We start from the raw sequence: 24,023 nt of genomic DNA, 5'->3' as shown, positions 1-24,023 counted from the left end.
TAAAAATAGATCGATTCCAGAAAACATTGTAAGATATCAAAATTATTTAGATAAATCACATATTAGATTAAATTATTGTATAGGACCTAATCTATTAATTATTTCAAATGATTTAGTACTAAAGATGGGAAATATATTCGGTTATAATAATCTAATTAAAACTGCAACAATGAATAATTCATTTGGATTAAATGATATAAATAAAAAGATTATTACTGCTCCAAAATTAATGGAAGGTGAAAAAAATAAAAAACATATTCAATCAACAGAAACTAAAACTAATAATATTCAATTAAATAATGATTCTAAAATAAAAGATTACAATACATCAGAAAATATAAAAACTGATAATATTCAACATGATATAATTAAAACTGATAATGATAATAAATTCCATGAAAATACTAAATTAGCTTTAACTTGTATAGGAATTGTTATAGGAGGAATATTATATTTTAAATTTTAATTTTTTTAATTATATAAATGGATGTAGAAGGTGGAGAAGATATTGGAATGGATCCTTTAGATGAACCTGGTATAACTGATGAACAACAACCTGATTTCAGTGAAACAAGTTATAATGATGGTAATGAGCCAGAATATAATAATAATTTAAATCTGCCTGATTATATTAAAAATGCAGAATCACAATTAAATCCTGAAAATTTAGACCCAGATTTAGTAAAAAAAGATTTAAATAATTTAAACAAAATACCTAAATTAAAACGTATAATTGAAAATGAAGCCGTTGGATCTTTGGCAGATAAATTAAAATTTTTAGATAATGGTAAATGGTATTATCATTTGAAAGGTGATTATTATATTGATATCACTTATAAGCGTGAAAACAAAATATTAGCAAAATCAACTTTGATTGATTTAAATCCTCCAGATAGAATTAAAAGAATTAGTAATAGTAATGTAATAACTGATGTTATAAAACAAGAATTAACTGATAATGATATAGACGTATTTAAACAAAGAATTAATGAATTATTTGAAATAATCAAAAAGAAATCAGAAACAGAAACAACTTCTGAACAGAATATAACTTCCAAAACTAGTAAACTTAAATCAAATAAAGTTCTAATTGAAAAACTTTTACCGAATGAATTAATTGATGCAACAGATCAAGAATTAGAAGATTTAAATAATATATTTTCTGTTGAAGCAATTAGAGATATTAAAAGTATAAGACTTGCATCTGATAAAATTGCACATGATAAAAGTATAAGAGATATTAAAATTAAAAATTTAGAAAAAGAATTAACTGATAAAAATAAAGAGATAGAACAATTAAAGTCTGATCCTGATCGTCAAGTAATTGATGAAATGGAATATAGACAAAAAGAATTACGTTTAGAAAAAGAAATTAATAATTTAAAAGATAATTTAGAATTACAAAAAGAAGAAATTAAATTATTATTAAAATCATATGATTATAATATTAATAGATTAAAAGTTATTTTTAAAGATTTGTTGATAAAACCAGATTCTAAAATATCATTAAAAGATAGAATAAGATTATTATTTAAATTAGAAGGAATAACAATTCTTTCAATTCTAACAGCTGTAACTATGTTATTTACAACAATAGGTTTAGCAATATCAAATGCTTTAAAATCTACTCCTACTCCAAATAAACCGGATAAACCCCCGAATGATAATAATTCCATACAAGATAAAGTTAAAGATGGTTTAAAGAAATTAGCAAAATATTTATGGGAACTATCTAAAAAATCTGCTGCAGCTTTACCAGGAAGTATTGCATCAATTGTTGGTTTTATATTGAAATCTGCAGGTAATATTCTTAACTTTGCTGCTGAATATATTATTTTATTTTTAATTACAGTTGTAAGTGCTATTATTTTTGGGCTAGTAAAGCAGAAAGATCACATCATATAATTACTCATAATCCTTCAAATATTAATCCCGATGAAACTTTATATGTTAGAATTCCTAGATTAACACAAAATACTTTTTATGTTCCAAATAGTATTTATTTATCAGCCGATATAAAAGTAACTGGTCATGATAATAATTATGTTGTCGATAATGTTGGGAGATATTTGATTAAAAAATTAACTATAAAGATTGGTCCAGAAACAGTTTTCTCATTTGATGATTATAATTTATTTATGCATTATAAAGATTTATGGTTAACTAAAGAAAATAGAAATAATATGATATTTCAAGGCATCTAATCAGAAAACCATAATAAATTAGGATCAGGAGCTAATGACGCAATAGTAACTCGTGCCACAGATAATTTGATTTAAAAGATTTATGGAAGCAAATATAAAATTCCATTAGACTTTGAATTGATAAATAATAATGCACCTTTATGTAAATACGCAATTCAAGAAGATATTATATTTGAGATAACATTTGCTCCTGTAAATGAAATTGTATTATCTAGCGTTGTTAAAGATATGGGTTATAAATTATCGAATATATGTTTAGAATATGACACAGCAACTAATGAAAATATTGCTAGCACAATTCAAACTCAATACAATCAAGGATTTTCATTATTATATGATTATATTGATAATATTTAAAACTGTAACTATTAATGGAAATGATGAAATAATTAATGAGAATATTAACTTCCCAAGAAGATCTATTAAAGGTATATTAATATTTTTTACAACATTGCAACATATTCTAATGGTGCAATAAAGGTAGATAATTATAAGGTATTATAATCCTGAAATAACAAAAGTAGAAATAACTATCGAAGGAATAGCAAATAAAATATTTTGCCAAGGAATGAGAATGATAGATCAGTGGCCAGAAATTAGAAAACATTTTATGAATGAAAAAGTAAAATCATTTGAAAATTGTAATATTAATCAAATTGATTATTATACCGGCAATAAATATGCATTATGGTTAGATTTTAGAACAACAGAGGATAATTCATTACATGGTTCTGGGAAAAAACTACAGAACACTAAAGATGAAATACAATCATTCATGGCGAAGAAAAGAGGAGACAAAAATTTCAAAATGCACATTTATATTATATCTGACGCACAATTAAATATTGTAAATTCACAATTAGATAGTATTCAATATTAGAAATATAAAGTTAAAATTAACGATATATAAATGGGCGGTAAAAGAACTCCTAATACTAAAGAACAATATTTAAGAAATTTATATTACAACCCTGAGAGTTCGGTTGCTTATTCTTCTACCAAAAATATATGGCGTCAAGTAAAACAAGATAAATTAGATAAGATAATCCCACAAAATTTAGTTAAATATAAAGATATAAATGAATTTATGTTAGAACAACCAACATACACAACACATAAAAAAATTGTTAGAAAATATAAAACTCGTAAAACTATGGTAAGTTATGTAGATCAACAGTGGCAAGGAGATTTAATTGATATGAAAAATGTTAAGAAAGATAATGATGATTATTGGTGGATATTGAATATAATTGATATTTTTAGTCGTTATGTATGGAGTTTCCCACTTGATAGAAAAGAGGCTGTACAAACATCAAATTTTTTAAGAAAATTTCTTTCGGATGATAAACTAAAACCAGAAAAAATACAATTTGATGATGGAAAAGAGTTTGATAATTCACTTGTTCATGAACTCTTGGACAATCATAACATTTTTCAACAAAATCGTATAAAAAAGCAGCAGTTGTTGAACGATTTAATAGAACATTAAGAACAAGAATGTGGAAATATTTTACAGCAAATAATACTTTTAAATGGATTGATGTTTTACCAAAATTGATAGAAGGATATAATAATTCTTATCATTCTTCTATTGGAATGAAACCTATTAATGCTAGAAAACCTGAAAATGCTGAAATTGTTTGGAATAATTTATATGGAGCATTTCTTGTAGATGATTTTGGTGAACCTAAATTTAAAGTTGGTCAAAATGTTAGAATTTCTAAGTATAAAAAGATATTTGACAAAGGATACGATCGAAATTTTACTAGAGAAATATATAAAATAAAAAAGGTAATAACAACAAAACCATATGTCTATAAATTAGAAGATTTAAATGGTGAAGAAGTTGATGGGTATTTTTATATTTGAGCCTCATTATATGTTAATTTCTGGCGTAACAAATTGTGGAAAAACTTATTTTATATTAAATTTATTAGAAACTGTTTATGAAAACTATTTTGATAATATTTTGTCCAACATATGAATTTAATCAAACTTATGACAGAAATATTACTAGAAATAATAAATTTATTATATTAGATCCTAAAACAGTAAAAGAAAATTTAGATAATTGTATAAAAATAGCAATTGATATTTATAAAGGATCAAATACATTATTCATTGTAGATGATAGCGCAAATTTACATGATTTTAAAAGTTAGAGAAAGTGAGTAATGTTATTTAGCTTTCTCTGGGAGACATTTTGGGATAACAACTTGGGTTTTAAATCAAAAATATAATTCAATTGTTAAAGACTTTAGAGAAAACATTAGATTTCTAGTTTTATTCTACAATAAAGACAGAAAATCGATGAAAAATGCACTTGAGGAAAATGATATTATTCCACATGATTTACATAATGAATCTATGGATAAGTTGAAAAATATTAAATGATCAAAATTACTATTTAGATTACAACACCCATTTAAATATGAATTTATTTAAATTCAACTAGCTTGTTAATCTAGTTGAATTCTAGTTACATTCTAGTTGAATTCTAGTTATTGGTAGTTGGAACAAAAATCAACTAGATTTAACAATATTTTAACTAGTTTGCTAATCTAGTTTAATTCTAGTTACATTCTAGTTGAATTCTAGTTGTTAGTAGTTGGAACAAAAATCAACTAGATTTAACAAGAAATAAACAAAAACAACAATATTTCAACTAGCTTGTTAATCTAGTTGAATTCTAGTTACATTCAAGTTGCAACATCACAAATAATTTTTTTGTTATATAAATGGTAGGTGAAAAGAAAATAAAATCTAAAAATGGTGATGTTCCAATTGAAAAAACTTTAGATGATTTAGGAATAACAGAAACAAAATTAACTCCAGATGATGGTGCTTTAAATAATGTTACAACAAATAATAATTATGAATATTATCTTTATTGTAAACATCAATTAGAAATATTAATAGCATCTGGAAAATGTAAAAAATTTTATCGGTAAAAATTTAACTTATAATGAATTAGATACAATGAAATCAGATGAAATTATTAGATTATTTAAGATTTATGAAGCCGCGAGAACAGCTAGAATTAATAGCGCGTTATCAGAAAATGTAGTTAAAGGTTATAGTAAATTATGTAATTATATATTACCAATTGAAGATGAAAATAAATTATATTCCGATTTAAAAAATGATTATTTAGTTATGACTGAATTAGATAAATGGATTGGATATTTATCATTTCAATTAGGCGGATTTATGACATTATTATCAACTGGGGTTATAACATTTTCAAATATTGAAAGTAAAAATATTTCTATAATAAATGAGCGAGGTGGAAGAAGTGAAGGAATTAACTGTGAAGAAAAACCCGAGAACTCAGAAACAAATTGAATGGTCTCGGCAATTAGGAATTAAATACAAGAATATAAAAAAGCTGTAAAAGAAAAAATAAGTAATAAAAATGGTAAAAATATTGTTATTTCTACTCCTTCTAATAATAGAATATTTGATAAAAGTCTATATTTTACAGTTGGATTTGTAATTGTATTCATTTTGATTGGGTGTAATTGGTATAAGAAATCAAATAAAATTCATGATATTTATAATTCTGAAACAACTGCTATCAAAAATGAAAATACTTCTGAAATTCCAAAATTGACAATAAAAAAAATGGATTAATATTTTAGAAAAAAAGCAAAAAAAATAATTGAATATCTCACTACTTTTGTCTATCTATGCGGAGCAATTAAATTGTCCAGATAAGTCATTTCGGATTCTAGATATTCATTATTTTTATTAATTTATTTTGTTTTTACTCGAATATTGTATTACAGTCGTTTCTTATTATTAGCTTTTTCTTAAATTGAAAGATGGCAGCACTGGGTGTGATGCTAAAATGAATATTTGAATTTGAATTTGAATTTGTTAATCAATTAACATGGTAATTGATTACTAATTTGATTAAAAATTATATCATAATTAAGTTAAAAATCAATAAATCATTTATCAGTTTTAATTCTTATATTCTTTTCATTCGGAATAATTTATAATTTCAAATTTCACATTTTTTAGCACCAGCAACATTTACTTAGGTGTTTTAGCTAAGTATATAAGGCAATTCATTCGACCACTGGAGTGCCGCCGGGCTTGGCTTGCAGGGGCATTTCTAAAATGCACCTTTGTCCACCCTCCGTGGTTCTCCTTCAGTTTCGACTTTCGATCCTCCTTTCGGGGGTAAGGGGGTGATAGGAAATGCATTAGGCGCCTTTAATATAATGTGTTTCCTGTCAACCATTGAAGGAGAATTGGCGAGGTGTGGGTCACAGGGGTGTAAGTAGAAATGCTTGGGGATAGGTATCTCGTGGCGCCTCTCAATAACGGGATGCTTATCCCCTAAAAACTCTGCGAGTCAAGTCGGGTGGTTTTGCTAAAACTTACCGTAAAAACATTGAAATATTCCTTTTAATCACGAGAGAGAATGTATCCTCCTGTCCTGTGTGTGTTGTTTGTACTGCGTGCTTATTATATAACTGCTATAACAACAACGTTGAATTGCAACACCTGTTTGATCGATCAATATTCAAATGAAGCACTCTCTTATAATAACATGTAACAGATGTTTGACTGTATGATTGTAGTTGTTTGTAAAACGAGTAAGGTCATTTTGGATTCTAGATATTCATTATTTTTATTTTTTATTTAATCAACAATTTCTAAATCATGATGACCGTCTTCATTTTCCCATGGTAGATTATTTTAAATCCTTCTAAATCTTTTAATTCCTCTGTACTCAATGAAACCCATTTATCAGGTAAAAATACTTTAAATTCTCGCGATGTACTAACATTACAGTAGCTTAAATTCGCTGATACTTTCTCTCCATATTTAGTTTTTATCTTTTCTAATTTCAATATTTTATGTTCAATTTCTTTTGTAACATCAAGTAACTTTTTTATTTCAAATTGTTTTTTTGCTGGTTTAATTCTGTTATTAAAATTGTTGCTAAGAATGCTTTTCTATCTCCCATTTATTAGGAAAAAAAATTACTTGTGGTGATGAGTGGTGTCTCGACCGCTCGACCTCTAGTATGAAAGCCTACTTTCCCAATTACTCACTGCCAAACAACTCGGCGATAATTTCTGTCCGACTGTAAAAATGTAGGCTTTCAAGACCACTGTCAGCCAATTTTTCAAATTTAAAGACTCCAACTGACTTTCCCAGCACAAAACATCACTTAGAAATATTAATAGCTTCTGGAAAATGATTTATAAGTATAAATCTAACTTTTAATGAATTAGTAGATATAATGAAATCCAACCTAATTATTTGATTATTTAAGACTTACGGAACTGCGAGAATTAATGATTCAATATCAGTGAATGTAGTAAAAGGTTACGCTATATATGCTCCTCAATTATATGCTCCCAATCGAAGATGAAGATAAATCATATTCCGATATGAAAAATGATTGTTTAGTTATGACTGAATTGTATAAATGGATTGGATAATTATCATTCCAATTAGGTGGATTTATAACATTATTAGCAACGGAGTTATAACATATTCAAACATTGATAATAAAAGTTATGCCATAATAAATGGCCGAAATGAAAGAGATGAAAGAATTAACTGTGAAGAAAAAACCGAGAACATAGAAAAAAATCGAATGGTGACGACAATTAGGAATGAAATCAAAAGAGGCAAAGAGAATTTTTTAAAAGTTGAACAAAATGAATAATGAAATGTTAATAATAAAGATGAAAATAATGTTATTTCTACTCCTCCTATGGTATTTGATAAATATTTTATTATTCAACCGGTTTTGGAATTTTACTCATTTTAATTGGATGTAATTGGTATAAAAAATCGAACAAGATGTATTTTGTTAACAATTCTGAAACCAACACCGTAAAAAACGGAAAAAAACTACTGATACAAAAGAAATACCAAAATTCACTATAAAGAAAATGGATTACTATTTAGAGAAAAAAGGAAAAAAAGAATTAATTTCTTTAAAAAAGTTTCTGTTTTTTATAATTTAATATTTCACTACTTTTATCTATCTATGCGGAGCAATTAAATTGTCTAGATAAGTCATTTCGGGTTCTTGAAAAAAAAATCATGCAAATATTTATGTAAAAAGCAAAAAAAAAATTCTATAACCTTTTTTTAAATGTTTTTAAATCTTCTTTCTTTTTTTCATAAATCTAATTGTTTTTAAATATATTCATTCTACAATTTCTTAATCATGATGACCATCTTCATTTTCCAGAGATAAATTATCTTAAATCCTTTTAAATCTTTTAATTCGTCATTATCCAATGTAACCCATTTATCGGGTAGAAATACCCTAAATTCACGTGTTGTATTTACATTATAATAACTTAAATTTGCTGTTTTTCCCCATATTTAGTTTTTATTTTATCTAATTTTGATATATTATGTTCAATTTCTGGTGAAACATCAACTTATTTTTTAATTTCATATCGTTTTTTGGTGGTCTTATTTTGTCATTTATAGATGCCACGAATGTCTTTCTGTCTCTCATTTGTTTACGAAAAAATACAGGGGAGTCGTCCTCTAATCCTCTGGTTTCTTATCCTGATTTTGCAATACTATCTGTATAAAATTTTCAAAATATAGTATATACTATATTGTATTTTCAATATAGAAAACCTATGTATACTTATGTGCAAATGGTATGAATGACATGAATGTAGGAATTTATATACTACATAACTATATGTTTTACATCAAGGAAACAGTACGAGCTGATTTAAGGTTATTTTATCAATTTTATACTATTTTAAACCAAAAACTAAATAATACAAATGACATTTTAGATATTTAATTGGCTGAGATGGCAGCACTTGCTGGATAATACCTTGTTATACCTTCGGAGTGAATGCAATGAAATTAGTAAAATAGATAAAGTCCCAATGATCCAGTGGCTCGCCAAGCTGGTGTGAAGTAAAAAACCAATTACGAAATATATTTTTGCTTAACTGTTCAATTCAGCCATTAGTAGTGGAATTACAGGCTACTGAAATTGCATTTGAGTGTGCTAAAATTGCTTCGAGCGTAGTGTATTAAGCATACGAATGATTATCGATCGGCCAGACCGTTGATTTAGGCTAACGCGAGCCAAAAATTTAGAAATGGCCAGGATGTTAACTTAGGTCCTATCTCATATTTTTCTTACGATTGCTATAATCTTTTTGTAAACGGCTTCATGTTTCGTCTGTAATTCACTGCAACAAGTTACGTAATTATGCAAATTTACATGTTTTTGACCGCTGGTCACTCAATCGCGACAATTCCTCACAAGCTTTACTGCGGCAATATCATTCCTTAACGTTGCCATGTCCCAGTAAATAGTTTCAATGTGCCTCGAAGCTTGAATAATTGATATTCATACATATTCTCTAAATTTTGAATATACGAAGTGTGGCCATGTTTGCGTTCTGCTGCTTCGCGTAAACCCGAGCGGTGGCAAAATCGCGCAGAGTGGGGCTGATGCGTCTAGAAATAATCTATTAATTTCGTTTTGTACCTGTTTACTCTTTGTTATACATATTTCTTAGCAGAAAATATTTTAGAAATATTTCTTTGAAAATGAAAATAAAAATTGGGTTAAAAATAAAAAACAAAACAAAAACACTAATTTTCATTTAGCCATATAAAACGGATACAAAATTTGCATAGAATATGGGAATACTAAGTTGTCCTACAACGCCCCCTGGTGACCATAAAGAAAACGGAATGGCCTTGATAGCGGAAAATGAATGCAATAGCCCCCTCGGGACTAAAGTCCCAAGTGGGAAAAAATGATCATTTCGTCATTTTCGCTTCGTACTTTGGAAGGACCAGTGAAATCAAAACGTATCGATAGTCGCACATCGCGTTGACAACTTCTGTGTATTAAATTTATCTCATTATCAACGTTTACTTACTGTGGGCCTCTAAATATCAACATTCATTTCAACAGTCAAAAAGTATGTATATTTCATAGCTAAATTAAGTTTTCAATAGTATATATCTTAGATGGATGAACGGATTTTACTTCGAAATCTACTGAATTATGTATTGCAAAGTATAGCCCCAAGTAAAGAGCGTTTGATATATCACCATAAAAACTAGAAATCTGCATGAACGTTACACACAATTTCAATCTGGAGCTGGCCACGATCAGTTGTCCAACCTTAGGTGGAAAAATGTTTTTAAACATACCTATATTTTCTGGACATTCTGCGCATGGACTTCCCCAGGCAGTACCTAGAGTAGCACAACAGTCGGACTTAGTCATAGAAGTATGCAATGCACCTTCACACACCGGCCGTAAAGTGTTCGATCCCTTATTGACCCTGGACCAGCAGGTTGATCTTCGTTGATCTGTAAACAAGGACAAAAATGAATTAACAAGTTGTGTGTTTGGTGGTGCATGAGACAACAATTTGACATCACTTACCGATACATAATTTACCGGATGGATCCAAAATCTCACCAGGCCTATCGCATTTACATACATAAGACCCAGGAGTGTTTTGGCAGCGTCCATTCAGACAGGGATTCCTCTCTGGATTACTACTGCATTCTATTATATCTGTTGCATATAGATAAGGAAGTGAATTATAGACAGAAAGTAATGCACAATGATTGTACTGAATTTACTGTTTCCGTTTAAAATCCTTACCGTCACACATCTTAGTCACAGGATTAAACTTGTAGCCAGTCTTACAGTCACACTGAAATGACCCTTCTGTATTTTGACAGTGTCCATTGAGGCAAAGACGAGGATTTTCCGAGCATTCATCTATATCTACAATCACATTATGTCAATTAATGACACGAAAGATAATTTATATAATACCATTTTCCTATGTTTCCGTGTATCTATAAACCATGTGGGCAAGCACTACCACCAGGTATAGTACAGTCAGAACCAATAGTCGTATCAGTGTAGAACATCAGATATTATACAGAATAAAAAACCTGAAAACGACAGTATCAAAAGATTTTAGACCAATTCGATCATATTTCATTTGCTACGGTAAAGACGGTTGGACGGTAGGGATTTATTAACGTTTCTTGCTGCATTCGAAAGTAGTTTCAGTGTTTGACTATCTTCAGACTATCAGTTTATGTCTGCAAATATCGTAATCTTATCTATAGTGTACTAGCATATGGGTATTTTAATGGGTCAATTGATCGGGAATAAACCGGGAATACACGCAGAAGTTAACACATTAATCATCCATTCGTAGCTTACCGGCCTGAACTCCGCGCATCAATTCTACTTGCTTCATCATGCAAGACAACCCTGTAAGTATTACCACTAAATTTTGTGCCGCATTTTATCAAAATTCTAGCAGACTACCTACCAACCAACACCCATAACATAGGTAAACCAGAATTCATACATATTTGACCCCTTATTTTATCCTCGTTTATAACTATATATTTTTCCCCAATTTCTAAATCGTGCGTGATAACCATTTTCATTTTTACCGTAAAAATACCCTTAATTCTATGAATTTCGCTGTAAGTTACTTTTCAAATTTTTGTATGTGTCAGAGAGCGCATGGAAGTGTGAATGAATCTTTTTCTTTTGCTAATCATCTAGTGTAAATTTGAAGGAATTTTCACATCGCGTAGTTTATCTGACACATGAACATGGCGCTGATGATGACACAATAGTTATCCCCGTATATCTTATATGACCGTCTTAACTGCATAGCACATTCATCAGCATGTGGTATATGTCTCTTAGAGGCATGGGAAACACTACTGATAATCTTAGTAGTCGTGTTTACCTTGCCGGTTACCGGATGAAAATGATGGGATACCACAAGAGAAAACATGATACAAAGTAGGATGGGTAAAGGTGGGGTGGGACAAAGGTTAGCCAAACTATGAACCAACATCCACCAAGATTACTCGCCCACTTTACACGCACGGATTCTCGAAAACAAATGCGTGATTCGTATGTATCCGTAGGTGACGCTAGTTTTCACTTAGGAACTAGTCATGTCCTAAGTGATACCTTCCCTGTGGCTAACACTTATATAAGGAACGGGATGGAAATGACATGAGAGTGCTGGCAAGGGAAATAACATGTGACGGGAACTGGATGGTGCAATCGACCCCACTTACTCTGCCAAAACTCACACAAAGAAAGAAAGAAAGAAGACGTCGTTCGCATATCACCATTTTATCCAATATTATAGTATTCATTTATACCATCACCCCCTACCGTTGTAAATGGATATACAATTATATGCAATTGACATTGATATGCAAATACAAACCACCCACCGAGAAACTGGATTTTAAATAGGGTGATATACAACAATGGTTGCAGATCATTAGTCGATCAAAACCTCTTCAGTGCAGCCAGGGGGCCTGGTAATAGGGACGAGCCACCGACTAGTCACCCAACGGACCCTTTTTGGTATGCATCCACTTAAAGTGAATGGAACTTAGATTTCAACCAACAAATCTGAAAGTTGATCGACCGCGTCAGGTGACACGATACGGTGGCCCCATAACCAGACCCACGTGAACAGAGGCCTCACGGGGATCGATGCCCCATCGAGCCTGGGCAAAGAGCCACAATGCGGATTTGTACTATATGTGTGTGTTGGAATATTGTAATGCTAGCTGAATATAGTCATCCAGGCTCTCGCGTATAGATTCATTAGCTCTATTCAGGGAAGATATTGCAAGGATGCCAATGCTTGTGTATACAAGACGGCAGGGCTATGAAAATTACTCAGTTGCATTCACACGCGAGGGATGACTGACCTCATTCATTCTTTGGCACATATACGGTACAAGCGATACAAATACCACTACTGCTTACGTGTTTACTCCATATCTAGAACATGGCTCTATCAATGCATATCGGGAGACCGATACAAACACACGTACAGTGACGCACTGTGGGAGAAAGACACGTACGCAATACACATACGTAGATGGATACTGTTTCAATCGGGCTTAAATTTCGATGTTTAGAGGCTCACAGTGAGTAAAAAGTGGAGTTCTGATTAATATGTACAGTATTTGTCAATGCAGCTTAATACTTTTGATACATCGTGGTTTCGCCGACAGTGAAAGTAAGTTGCAGTAGTTTATATTTTGTATCCTTTCAGTAAGGTCCACTGTGATGAAGAGAAAAATAATAATGATAATAATATTAATAATAATAGTTATAATAATAATTATAATTATAATACTAATAATAATGGTAATAATAATAATAATTATTACTATTACTATTACTATTACTATTACTATTACTATTACTATTACTATTACTATTACTATTACTATTACTATTACTATTACTATTACTATTACTATTACTATTACTATCATTATTATTATAGTTGAATTACATATAGTTTCTGCGAAAGCAGCAGAAACCCTAACAATAACAATGATAATATTGATTGTGATGATGTTGATGGTGATAATCAGTAGAATTACAAAAGGGTTTCTGCGAAAGCAGGAAAAACCCAAATAATAATAATCAGTAGAATAAAAATAGGGTTTCTGCGAAAACAGCAGAAAACCTAATGAATATAACGATAATGGGTTTCTGCCTTGCTGGGTAAAATATCGTACAAGGAGGCGTGCAAAAATTTCACCAAAATCAATTCATAACGTTCCGCTGTTTTGAAGAAGCGCCACCTAGGGTTCAGCTCATATCGTGGATATGTTCACCGACATAGGCTACTACGCGCAAAGTACTAATCTACCATGTTTAGGCAAAATAAAGTCGACGATAACGAAGATACTGCATTTTTCTCATTCCTTAGTGACTGTGGTATGAAATAATTTTGCTGGTTAGTGTATCTTACGTATGTTTATGTACTCGCACCAGGTTTAATTATTTCTATAACATGATTGAACTACAAAGGAAAAACGGATGTTAGAATTAGTTTTCATAATTTACGCCCCCAAGTGGTTAGAATAGGAACTTAATATGTGAGGGGTTCGTTGTATCTAATAACCAGGTACATGTGTATCATTTATTATAGAAATCCCTTAATACGCTTAGTCAATATCGATGAACATGCGTAACCAGCGTTTAGTTTATAGGTGGTACTACTGGAGAACCATATGAGTTACATGGCTATACCATACATCAATATAAGCGTCTTGTCAACGGCTACTGACGTCACATTGCAACTACAATTCTATCTTTTACGATCAAGGAGCTAGGAGCAAACATATCCTTGAAAAAAATTTGGGGCCATTTTGAGCCCCTAGAGCCCAAACGGTTAATCGCAGATAGGCCATGCCTTTGACTTTTCCCCCTGATGTAGGAACAGGGTCCCCTATCAAAAATCCGAGAAAACTACCTCAAGGTACATGCATTTGGTGAACCTCACGTAAGTTTCAAGTAAATCCGTCGAGTAAAACTCGTTGATCGAACCAGTCTTGGTATTTCAAAGCACTTCAGAAAATAAATGATATTATCAAGTATGGGTTTGTATAAAGAAAGATAGAATGTTGTGTTGTTTCTGCGTGGACTTCGTGTGTGTTTTAACATAAGGTTAAGCAGGTGATCTGCAGAGCCTATCGGTGTTTCATGGCCTAGGCTATTTGATGGTTAGAGCCTGCTGTAGACCTAACTTCTCGTTAAAATTTACTAACGTTAACATGAAAATTCATTTCAACACCCACGATAACAATGGTTGGTGAAGTTAAGTTCTCTTCACTACTTGAAACCAATCCATTCTTCGATTACTTGTTTAAAACTCAAAACGGTGGAGCTTTTCGGCGCTGCTCAATATGGCGACTTATAGTCAGGCGCACACATTTCGTGTTCGTTATATTTTCACAATAAACGTTGCCCAAATGATTGCAAGACGATGGATACTGTGCAAGAATCGTCATTGATAAGAGAGAATTCTGTTAAATTCAGCCTGAGTCAGTTTGGGAAGCTGAAGTTAGAACATTTTGATGTAGTAAATGCGCTAACGAATTATAAAATTGACGTGAATAAAATTCTGTCGATACAGTTAACTAACGCTAACTGTACAATCACGACTACTGACAAGGAAACGAAAAATCGTTTTTCAAAGCTTCAACTCGTTATCATGGATCGTCAAGTTAATTCTATTGAATGTGGATGTTGATTACAGTAATGTTAAAATAGTTGACGCTCCGATTGAAATGGACTATAAACTTATCGTTGCGATCTTATTGACATACGGAGATTACGTGGACGGATCAATGAAAAAAGGTGTTATAAAGGGAACTCAGATATTTACAGGTACAATTAGTATCTCCAGCTTCGTAACCTTGCAAACGTTATGTCAACATTTGCAAAAAGTGGAAACTTTCCAGTGAGATTGTATTGTGACTCTATATGTCAACTCTGTCTGAAATGTGATCACAATTCTTCAAATTGCCCGCGCCGACCGAGCAATCGTTTATGTCACAACTGTAAATCCGCGTATCATTTTAAACGCGATTGCCCGTTGTTGAATGACCAAGCTAAACAAGAAAGCTAATCTCCCAGGACCTGATAGCACGCAAACAAGTGTAAAATCCGATAGAAACCAATAGCCTGATGTTGTTATTATTGGAGATTCGAACAAGCGAGATCTCCAGTACCCAAATAGTAGCAGTGATGTCATCCACCATTCTGGGGCCTCCGCCGAATATATTCAGTTACTAAGTCCGATACCGATGCTATCAAAATGAACATTACCTTCGCCATTGCCAACGTTCAAGAAAACTTTCCCTCCGCAAAACATCACTTTCAAGTATCCTCCCTAAGAAGGAGAACGCAAATACTGCGAAGGAATTCAATGCCGTTGCCTTTGCAGTTAATTCATACATAGAGCGATTCTGCTCCAAACAGAACGTCCTATTCATTGATGATGATATCATTCTGAAAGCCTCCGGAGCTTTAAGAGAGAGATTTTACAACATAAGAGATAACTCAGGGATTCATTTGAACTCGGAAAAACAACCGTTGCCTAGAACGTCGAAACGATGATCACTGCGAATACTACTGAAAACCACCCTGAAGTTTCCAGTTCTCCTGTGAATAAAACGAAAAGAAAAGATCGATCTGAATCACAGACGCCTCCAAGTGCAGGAAAAAAACCAAAAAGGCTCATATCGGTGATAGTCAATAAATGATGTACATGTTCTGCATGATATCCCAGACCTGATAAATTGTAATTACTATTACTATAGTTTACTATAATTGTAATTACTATGACTTATTTAGTGTGTTTCATTCTAACATCCGACGTGCCAAGAAAAATTTCGATTCGTTAGAGCAGGCTTGATAAAAAAAGGAGAAGACGTTGGTATTCTGGTTAATAATACTATTCCGTTTTAACCCTCTCTTTATAATCTCTCTTCCACAGAGATTCCACAATGTAAATCATGGATGAAAACTGTTATCGGTGTTGAATAACGTGCACCCGATACAAGTATAGCTGCACTTTTATCGGACTTTAAACAACGTGTAAGCCAAGTCGACAATGAAAAGCTACGTGTTATTCTATTAGGTGATTTTAATATTGATTTTGGTAAATATAGCGATAATTTACTTAATAATTCTTTTTTTAACTATGCAAAAAGTAATTCTTTTCTCCCGCATACCAATTTACCGACACGAGTAACAGACACTACATCGACTGTTATTGGCAATATATTGACCAATTTTAACGACAAATGCCAATCTCACAGTGATGTTTTCTGAGATGATATATCAAACCACTACCAAATTTTCACTAGTTTTGACGGTATCTTCAAAAGACATGATACAAGTAGTAATACTAAGTTCATTCAGGATATAAAGCCAAGGACTACTGAAAATTCCGCTCTTTGCAGGCCAGTGATTGGCAAAGTGTGTAGGAGCTTAGTGACCCTGGAGCGTCATGCGAGGACTTTTACAAGATTATCAACAATTGTTTTGAGACGAGTATTCCAATTAAATCTATACGTGATAAATAAAATGATCATAAGCCGTGGATTACCACAGGGATAAAGAAATCAATTCGTTTCTTCTTCATGACAAAGTTCTAAAAAATTAGCAAGAAATTTCTGAACGTTTCAATGAGTATTTTGTAAATGTTGCGCGGTCATTGGAATCTCAAATACCAGATTCTGAAGAAAACTTTGAAGATTATTTAGGTGAAAATGTATGTGAACATTTTTTCCTTTCACCAACATGTACTCATGGAATTGAACTAATTGTCTCTAATTTTAAGTCAAAACTTTCAAGCGGCTTTGATAATATAAGTACGAAGTTACTCAAATCGATTATTTCTATAATTTCAAAACCTCTATGTCATATATTCAATTGCTGTTTTACTTCCGGGCAAGTGCCCAGTGCCCTCAAAATAGCTCATGTTACTCCAATCTATGAAAGTGGAAATAATAATCTATTCAGTAATTACCTTCCTATTTCCGTATCGCCGTCTATATCAAACATTTTGGAAAAAAATCGTTTATAACAGACTTAACTATTTTTTCGAAAAACTCGAAAATCTCTTTAATCAACACCAATTTGGTTTCAGGAAAAAAGTACTCAACTACACTCGCCTTATCTCTCATTACCAATAATTTATCTAGTGCCCTGATGCGGGTATTGATACAGGAGTAATTATTGACCTGTCAAAGGCATTTGACACCTTCAATTTTGATATCCGTATATCTAAGTTTGAGCATTATGGAATCTAAACTTGTCCACTAAACTTGTTCCACAAGGTTACATCCTAGGACCCATAATATTTCTAGTATACATCAACAACTGTCCTAATGCTTTTAAATTATTAGATTCTAAATTTTTTTGCTAACGATAGCAACTTCTTTTGTAGTAACTCTAATTATGAAAGTTACTACGAAATTTCTAGGCATTATTTTCGATCAAAATTTAAACAGGAAGGAACACATCAATCTTAATTAGAAACAAGAAAATTAATTTTAGGAAATTATTTGACGCCTGCGAAAAAAATGTAGAATTTCTGGGCTAAGCTAATGTGGAATTGCAAATTTGAAATCGAAGTTTTAAGAAATTTGGGGAATGATGAGATTTGGCGATCGGGTAGATGATACAGGTCTTCGACTCTAGTAGTGGTTTAAATTTTTTTATTGAAAATTCTCAATAATTGATCGCGAACTTGCGACCGACTTCATTTACTTATGCCTCTAAGCTGGTCTGCAACTTCATTGCCTCCATGGTTGAAGAAAGAGCTCTTCTGATGTCTGCTTCATCATGACTTCGAGCATATCGTGTGGCCTAGCCAGCCGGCCCGGTCCTCGGGCCCGGGCCACGGGTTTGGCTGTCACTCGATATCCTAGAGTCTTGAGTCTGGGTGGGTTGAAGTAGACATTGTCACTTAAAATAACATGCTTATGTCACCTAATACACATGCCATCAGAGGACGCGGAGCCGTATATGACAGCTATGCTATTATAAATTGCTAATCTCACGAAACCTGCATACTCCTAATATCAAACATATTTTCTAAAACGTTTGAATATTGAAATTATATGTTTACACATTTTCATATCAACCGCTTGTAGCCGCTGATGAAGCCACGCCGGCCCTACACACATCTTAGATAGCTTCGTCATTCCACCGGCATGCCCACGTCAGGGTCTGACTTTTATATCAGACTTCCGCATCGTGTATACATCCGCCATTTAACCGAATAATCCGATTTACTTATCATTTCTATTTATGCCTGCCGCTTCTGATATAATCATACATCCTTTACTATTACGATAAGTCTTCTAATGATATTCAATGCAATATAACATTTCAACGTTCAAATATAGGTCATTATATAATCACAGGAAGCCATTCTACATCTATGTCAATAATATTTTGCCAGATAGCTTGTTTGTGTACATATAGACCTGTGACGTTTTGCACATCGATTTACGGCTGTCGTTTGTAAAATGACGCCGAATGGTTAACATTGTTTAGGTTTCATAATGGTAACGTTTTATAAGGCGTCAAAAAAAGTTTCACGTGTTATCGGCATCATTAACCGGTTGAAAAATTATTTATCTCCAGACATTTTGAAAAATTGTTACCATTGTTTTGTCCATTCGTATTTGGATTAAGCCAATAAGCCTTTTTACAGTTTCCAGGCGCCATTTTTTTGGGTACCCGCCGGGTCCGCATTGTTGAATTTTTTGTCCCTATTTTTCTCCGGTTTAATTTTTTTATTTCGTTCATATCTCTGGATTTGATAAAGATAGAAACAAAGTAGAAATATCGATGAACTCGGCTGAAAACAAACTTTTTTATGATATCACTCATTTATAAAGTTAATGCAACAATGTGCGCTGGTGAAGTTATAAACATTGATATCGTCTTCCCGATAATTCAACTTGAATTATTGCTCATCCCATTCAAAAGTTCGTAATTCTTACAAATATTAATCTACATTTTTGAAATTTTCAGGACCAATAGCCATCTATATGTGGTCTTATATACGTTTTACTGTTTTCAATTATCTTTATTAGTTTTTAAGTAATTGCGAGTCAAACTTCCAAAACACGTTTTCTAGAGTATCATGTGTGCATATTTATATCAAGAAATTTGCCAATTTAACCGGTCCTACATTGTTAAAATCAAAATTTTCAGTAACTATGGAAACAAGGGCACCTAGTTATTTGAAAAAAATGGTAAATAGAGATATATTTCTAGTAACACAGGGACAGACTACGGGTTTGGAGGGTCGGTAGTCCGGACCCCTGCTCCTTCCCATTAAGATTACCATCTTTGTCAAGACAGTGATCGCCTAAAACTTACAAATCTAACACTCATCCTCTTGCAAATTAAATTGTTTTGGATGTATTTGTTTCAACACCGAGGGGCACCCTACTCACAGCCTTAAACCACGGAAAATGTCCTTATTTTTGGACCCCTCTCCCAATCATCTAAGATAGTCAAAAAAGTCGAAATAAGTCTTAGTGTCAGGCATTTAAGTTTCATTGATCTCCCGTCTATATTATATCGTTTCACAGTATATTGCATCAATGAAATATGGCCGTTGGCAGGTGATTCTGGAGCCAGTTGCTCAAAAGTTAACCATCAGAAATACCATGGTGTAATGGCGAGCACTCGGTCTTCAGTTAAATACCGGTACCCGATTTAAATTTTTGAATTTTCAGCAGCAGCTCCACACAAATGGAGGCAGCCACGGCCGTGTCAAACTTGACGCTTGCAAACCGTTGGATCGGCTTTGCTTTTTTGAGAATGTTCGATGTTCGATCTTTATTACTGAACGTGACAAGAGCTGGAAGGTGTTTCAAATTGAATTTGAATATATTTGGCTAAGTCGATTGTGTTGGAAAGATTGGAACTTTGGAATATATTAGTAAGGAACATAACTTTCGTTTACTTTCTGTCAAAATTGATCTCGTGTGTTTGATAGTTGTTTTGAGATTTGGCACGAATTCCAAGTCAGTTTTGATCACACAAGGTCTGTATTAGCCCACTTCACGTAAGTAGCCATGCAAATTTGCGAAGGCAATGCGACGCAGCATTGAGACTGTGGTCCTCATACATGTGCCACATAATGTCTGACTTTCATATTTGCAATCGTATACCCGTACGTGCAGTTTTGGAATCGAATGAAACACGTTGGACAAAATGATCTGTTGTGAACCTAGGTAGCTGGTTAAAGCAACACCTGGGTTATTTTGTTTATTTTGACAAATCCTAGAGAATATATATCTTTAATAACCATTTTTCAAAAACCTAGGTGCCCTTATTTCCATGGTTACTTACTAAATTGATTTTCAACAAAGTAGGGACCGGTGAAATTGTGAAATTTCCTGATATAAAGATGCACCCAGGGGACCCGGGAAAACGTGTTTTGGAAGTTTGACTCGCAATTACTAAAAAACTAATAAAGATAATTGAAAACGGTAAAAGGTATATAAGACCACATATAGATGGCTATTGGTCCTGAAAATTTCAAAAATGTAGATTAATATTTGTAAGAATTACGAACTTTTGAATGGGATGAGCAATAATTCAAGTTGAATTATCGGGAAGACGATATCAATGTTTATAACTTCACCAGCGCACATTGTTGCATTAACTTTATAAATGAGTGATATCATAAAAAAGTTTATTATCAGCCGAGTTCATCGATATTTTTACTTTGTTTCTATATTAATCAAATCCAGAGATATGAACGAAATAAAAAAATTAAACCGGAGAAAAATAGGGACAAAAAATTCAACAATGCGGACCCGGTGGGTACCCAAAAAAATGGCGCCTGGAAACTGTAAAAAGGCTTATTTTATATGGGGACATGCTGGTCATACCTATTAAAATCCTCTTGTTGTTCTCCAGAAAAGAGCAATACGTACTATAACGCACTCTGACTGGTTAGAAAACACGTCGCCAATTTTTAAAAGACTCAAAATCCTGAAATGATGTGATACTTAAAAAAATCAGCTTGGAAGTTTCACCTTCTGCCAAATTATTAATTTGTTACCTGATCTTTTCGCAGACTTCTTCATTTTTCGGCGTGCGAGGCCTAATTGGCGCGACACGCGCAGAATCAATTATCTTTTCATCGAATTTTCAAAATCTAATATTAAATCTAGAAGCATTAAAATTCAAGGTGCAAAATACTGGAACAATCAACCAACTGAATTGAAAAATGATCCCCATTTAAATATATTTCGAAACAATCTCAGAAGTCTGCTCTTGTCTAATTAATCCTAAAAATAATTGTGTGTTCTGACTTCAAGTCTCATTTATATTCATATTTATACCTTTAAGAATGCCTCTGGTGACGAATGTGTGGTGTGTGTATGAGTGCGAGAATGCGAGTGTATGTGTTGAGGGATTTTGGACTAGTATGAGCCCTACTGGCTTTCATCAATTCCTCGCATAAATTATTGTTACACTGACTATACATTTTGTAATAACTATTATGCCATGTGATAATCTCTGTACTAATTATTTGTGTGAGATAAATCAAATCAAATCAAAAAATGTGAGCCCGTTCACTGCACATCTACCGGTACTTTCGACTGAGAATTACAGAGACATTCACGAATACAAGATTTTCAAACGTAAGGCGGAGGAACGTCTCTATAGAATTATGTTTTGGTGATATTCTTTACTCGAGACTTACCGTTACAAAGCCGTCCAGTAATATCAGCAACATATCCAGCGTTGCATATACAGCGGTATCCAGATAGTTTATTTTCGCAAACGCCATTTACACATATGCCAGGTTGGACCACACACTCATTAACATCTGCACAGATTATATCAGGGTTAATCGAACATCAATTCATACCAACAAAGTCGATAATCTGCAGGATTCTGGCCTAAGTACTTCACTCATTCGTGACTAACGTTAGCTGTGGAGACCAGAGAAAATATCATGCCTGGCAGCTGCACCGCTAGAAAGGAAATATACATACCTTCTCCATTTGAATCTTTTCCCATACCATTCACGCACACATTTTGAAATTCGACAGTTCCATATTTCGGACAAGCATTGCACAGAGGTTTTCCCCAGGCAAGACCTTTTGCTACCATGGCTCCCATTGAGCAACAACATTGAGAACGTGTTACCAACATTTGAACAGGATTTAGACACTCCCCATTGGTGAATCGTTGGTAGCAATATCCCTTGCGTGTATCTGGGTAAAAAGAATTTTACTAAACATAATGAATACATTACGGTATCGTATTTGGGCAACATTCTGAAATATTAAGTGATTTATAATCAACATGTTTGCTGTTATCATTTTGAAATTAAAGCGTGATTAATTGAAGTTGTGTCTTTGTGTTTCAGTGCGGTGTCTGAAAATGATTTAATCATGCAGATGTAAAATTGTGGAAAAGGTGCCAAGGTTGGCGGGTTCCAGTAGGCTATTTGATGCCGTTTTTTTCGAGTGCCGCGAACGCAGATACAGCGAGCGTAGTGCACACGATTGGATTGCGTTTACCAGAATGGGGGGCATGCGCACTGCAAACAAGATGGCGAAAACTCTCTTGCTAAAAATCGCGTCCCAGACAGCCATCGCGGCCAGACATACTGATCGTAAACATGCAATTGTTTATCGGCACTTTAAAGCGGATAAATTATGTACCGGTACAAAAAATATGTATGATATTCGGAATTTATTGCTAGTATTTTGTGCGCGATTCTCGCGAAATTTTCAACAACACGGAATTAACATATGGTGAATCATAACTACCTACAACCCCTCATTCTTGTTCTAAACCCAAGCGTTCCGCACTAACTACAAATTAGTAACATAATTTCAGAAATGGCCATAATTTCAACTAAAGCAGTAAATCATTATTATCTTACATTATGATTACCTTATATAAATGTGTTAGAAAACGGTCATTAAGGCTTCATGTATTGTCTGCAATTCACTGCAAATAGTTAGTTATGTTACTACGCAAATTGATATGTTCGATCGGGACAGCATAAGCCAGGAACAAACATCAGCAAGAAACAATCAAACTTTTAATGTACATCTAGCATTATGTATTGCTACCAAAATAGTGAAGTGAGGTGACATAGTATACAGGGTTTATATAGCCAGATTTAAGTTACACATACAAGTTTCTATTGTTAAAATAGTGCCGGATTACTGGACAGGCACTGAAAGCCTTAAGGGCAGCAGGTACAAACTAATTGTAAAATCAGATCACGGTGGTCAGGACTGTGAATGACACTGACCATGGTCAACGAGGCATGTGGCTTTAACATCCTCCCCAGAAGCGGAGCAGGGAAAATAACGTTCATAGTCGGTAGACAAATCAAACGTTCATATGTTCAAAACGAAATATCACCATCATCATCGTGTTCCAGCAGAACGCAT

General features: G+C 32.8%; 1 protein-coding gene across 1 annotated transcript in view; it reads right to left on the bottom strand.

The window, feature by feature from the left end:
• The window catches only part of LOC141906266 (fibrillin-3-like), a 769,611-nt gene that overhangs the window by 483,972 nt on the left and 261,616 nt on the right, over nt 1–24,023 (bottom strand). Inside the window, exons 17-21 of the mRNA XM_074795508.1 lie at nt 22,605–22,826; nt 22,310–22,435; nt 10,852–10,977; nt 10,627–10,761; nt 10,389–10,550 (exon numbers count right to left, since the gene is read on the bottom strand). Of these exons, the coding sequence (XP_074651609.1) occupies nt 10,389–10,550; nt 10,627–10,761; nt 10,852–10,977; nt 22,310–22,435; nt 22,605–22,826 (771 nt within the window). The remainder of the gene's footprint in view (nt 1–10,388; nt 10,551–10,626; nt 10,762–10,851; nt 10,978–22,309; nt 22,436–22,604; nt 22,827–24,023) is intronic.

This window comes from Tubulanus polymorphus, chromosome 5 (assembly GCF_964204645.1).
Source record: "Tubulanus polymorphus chromosome 5, tnTubPoly1.2, whole genome shotgun sequence".
NCBI classification, from domain to species: domain Eukaryota; kingdom Metazoa; phylum Nemertea; class Palaeonemertea; order Tubulaniformes; family Tubulanidae; genus Tubulanus; species Tubulanus polymorphus.
This window is presented reverse-complemented; position numbering and strand designations above follow the sequence as displayed.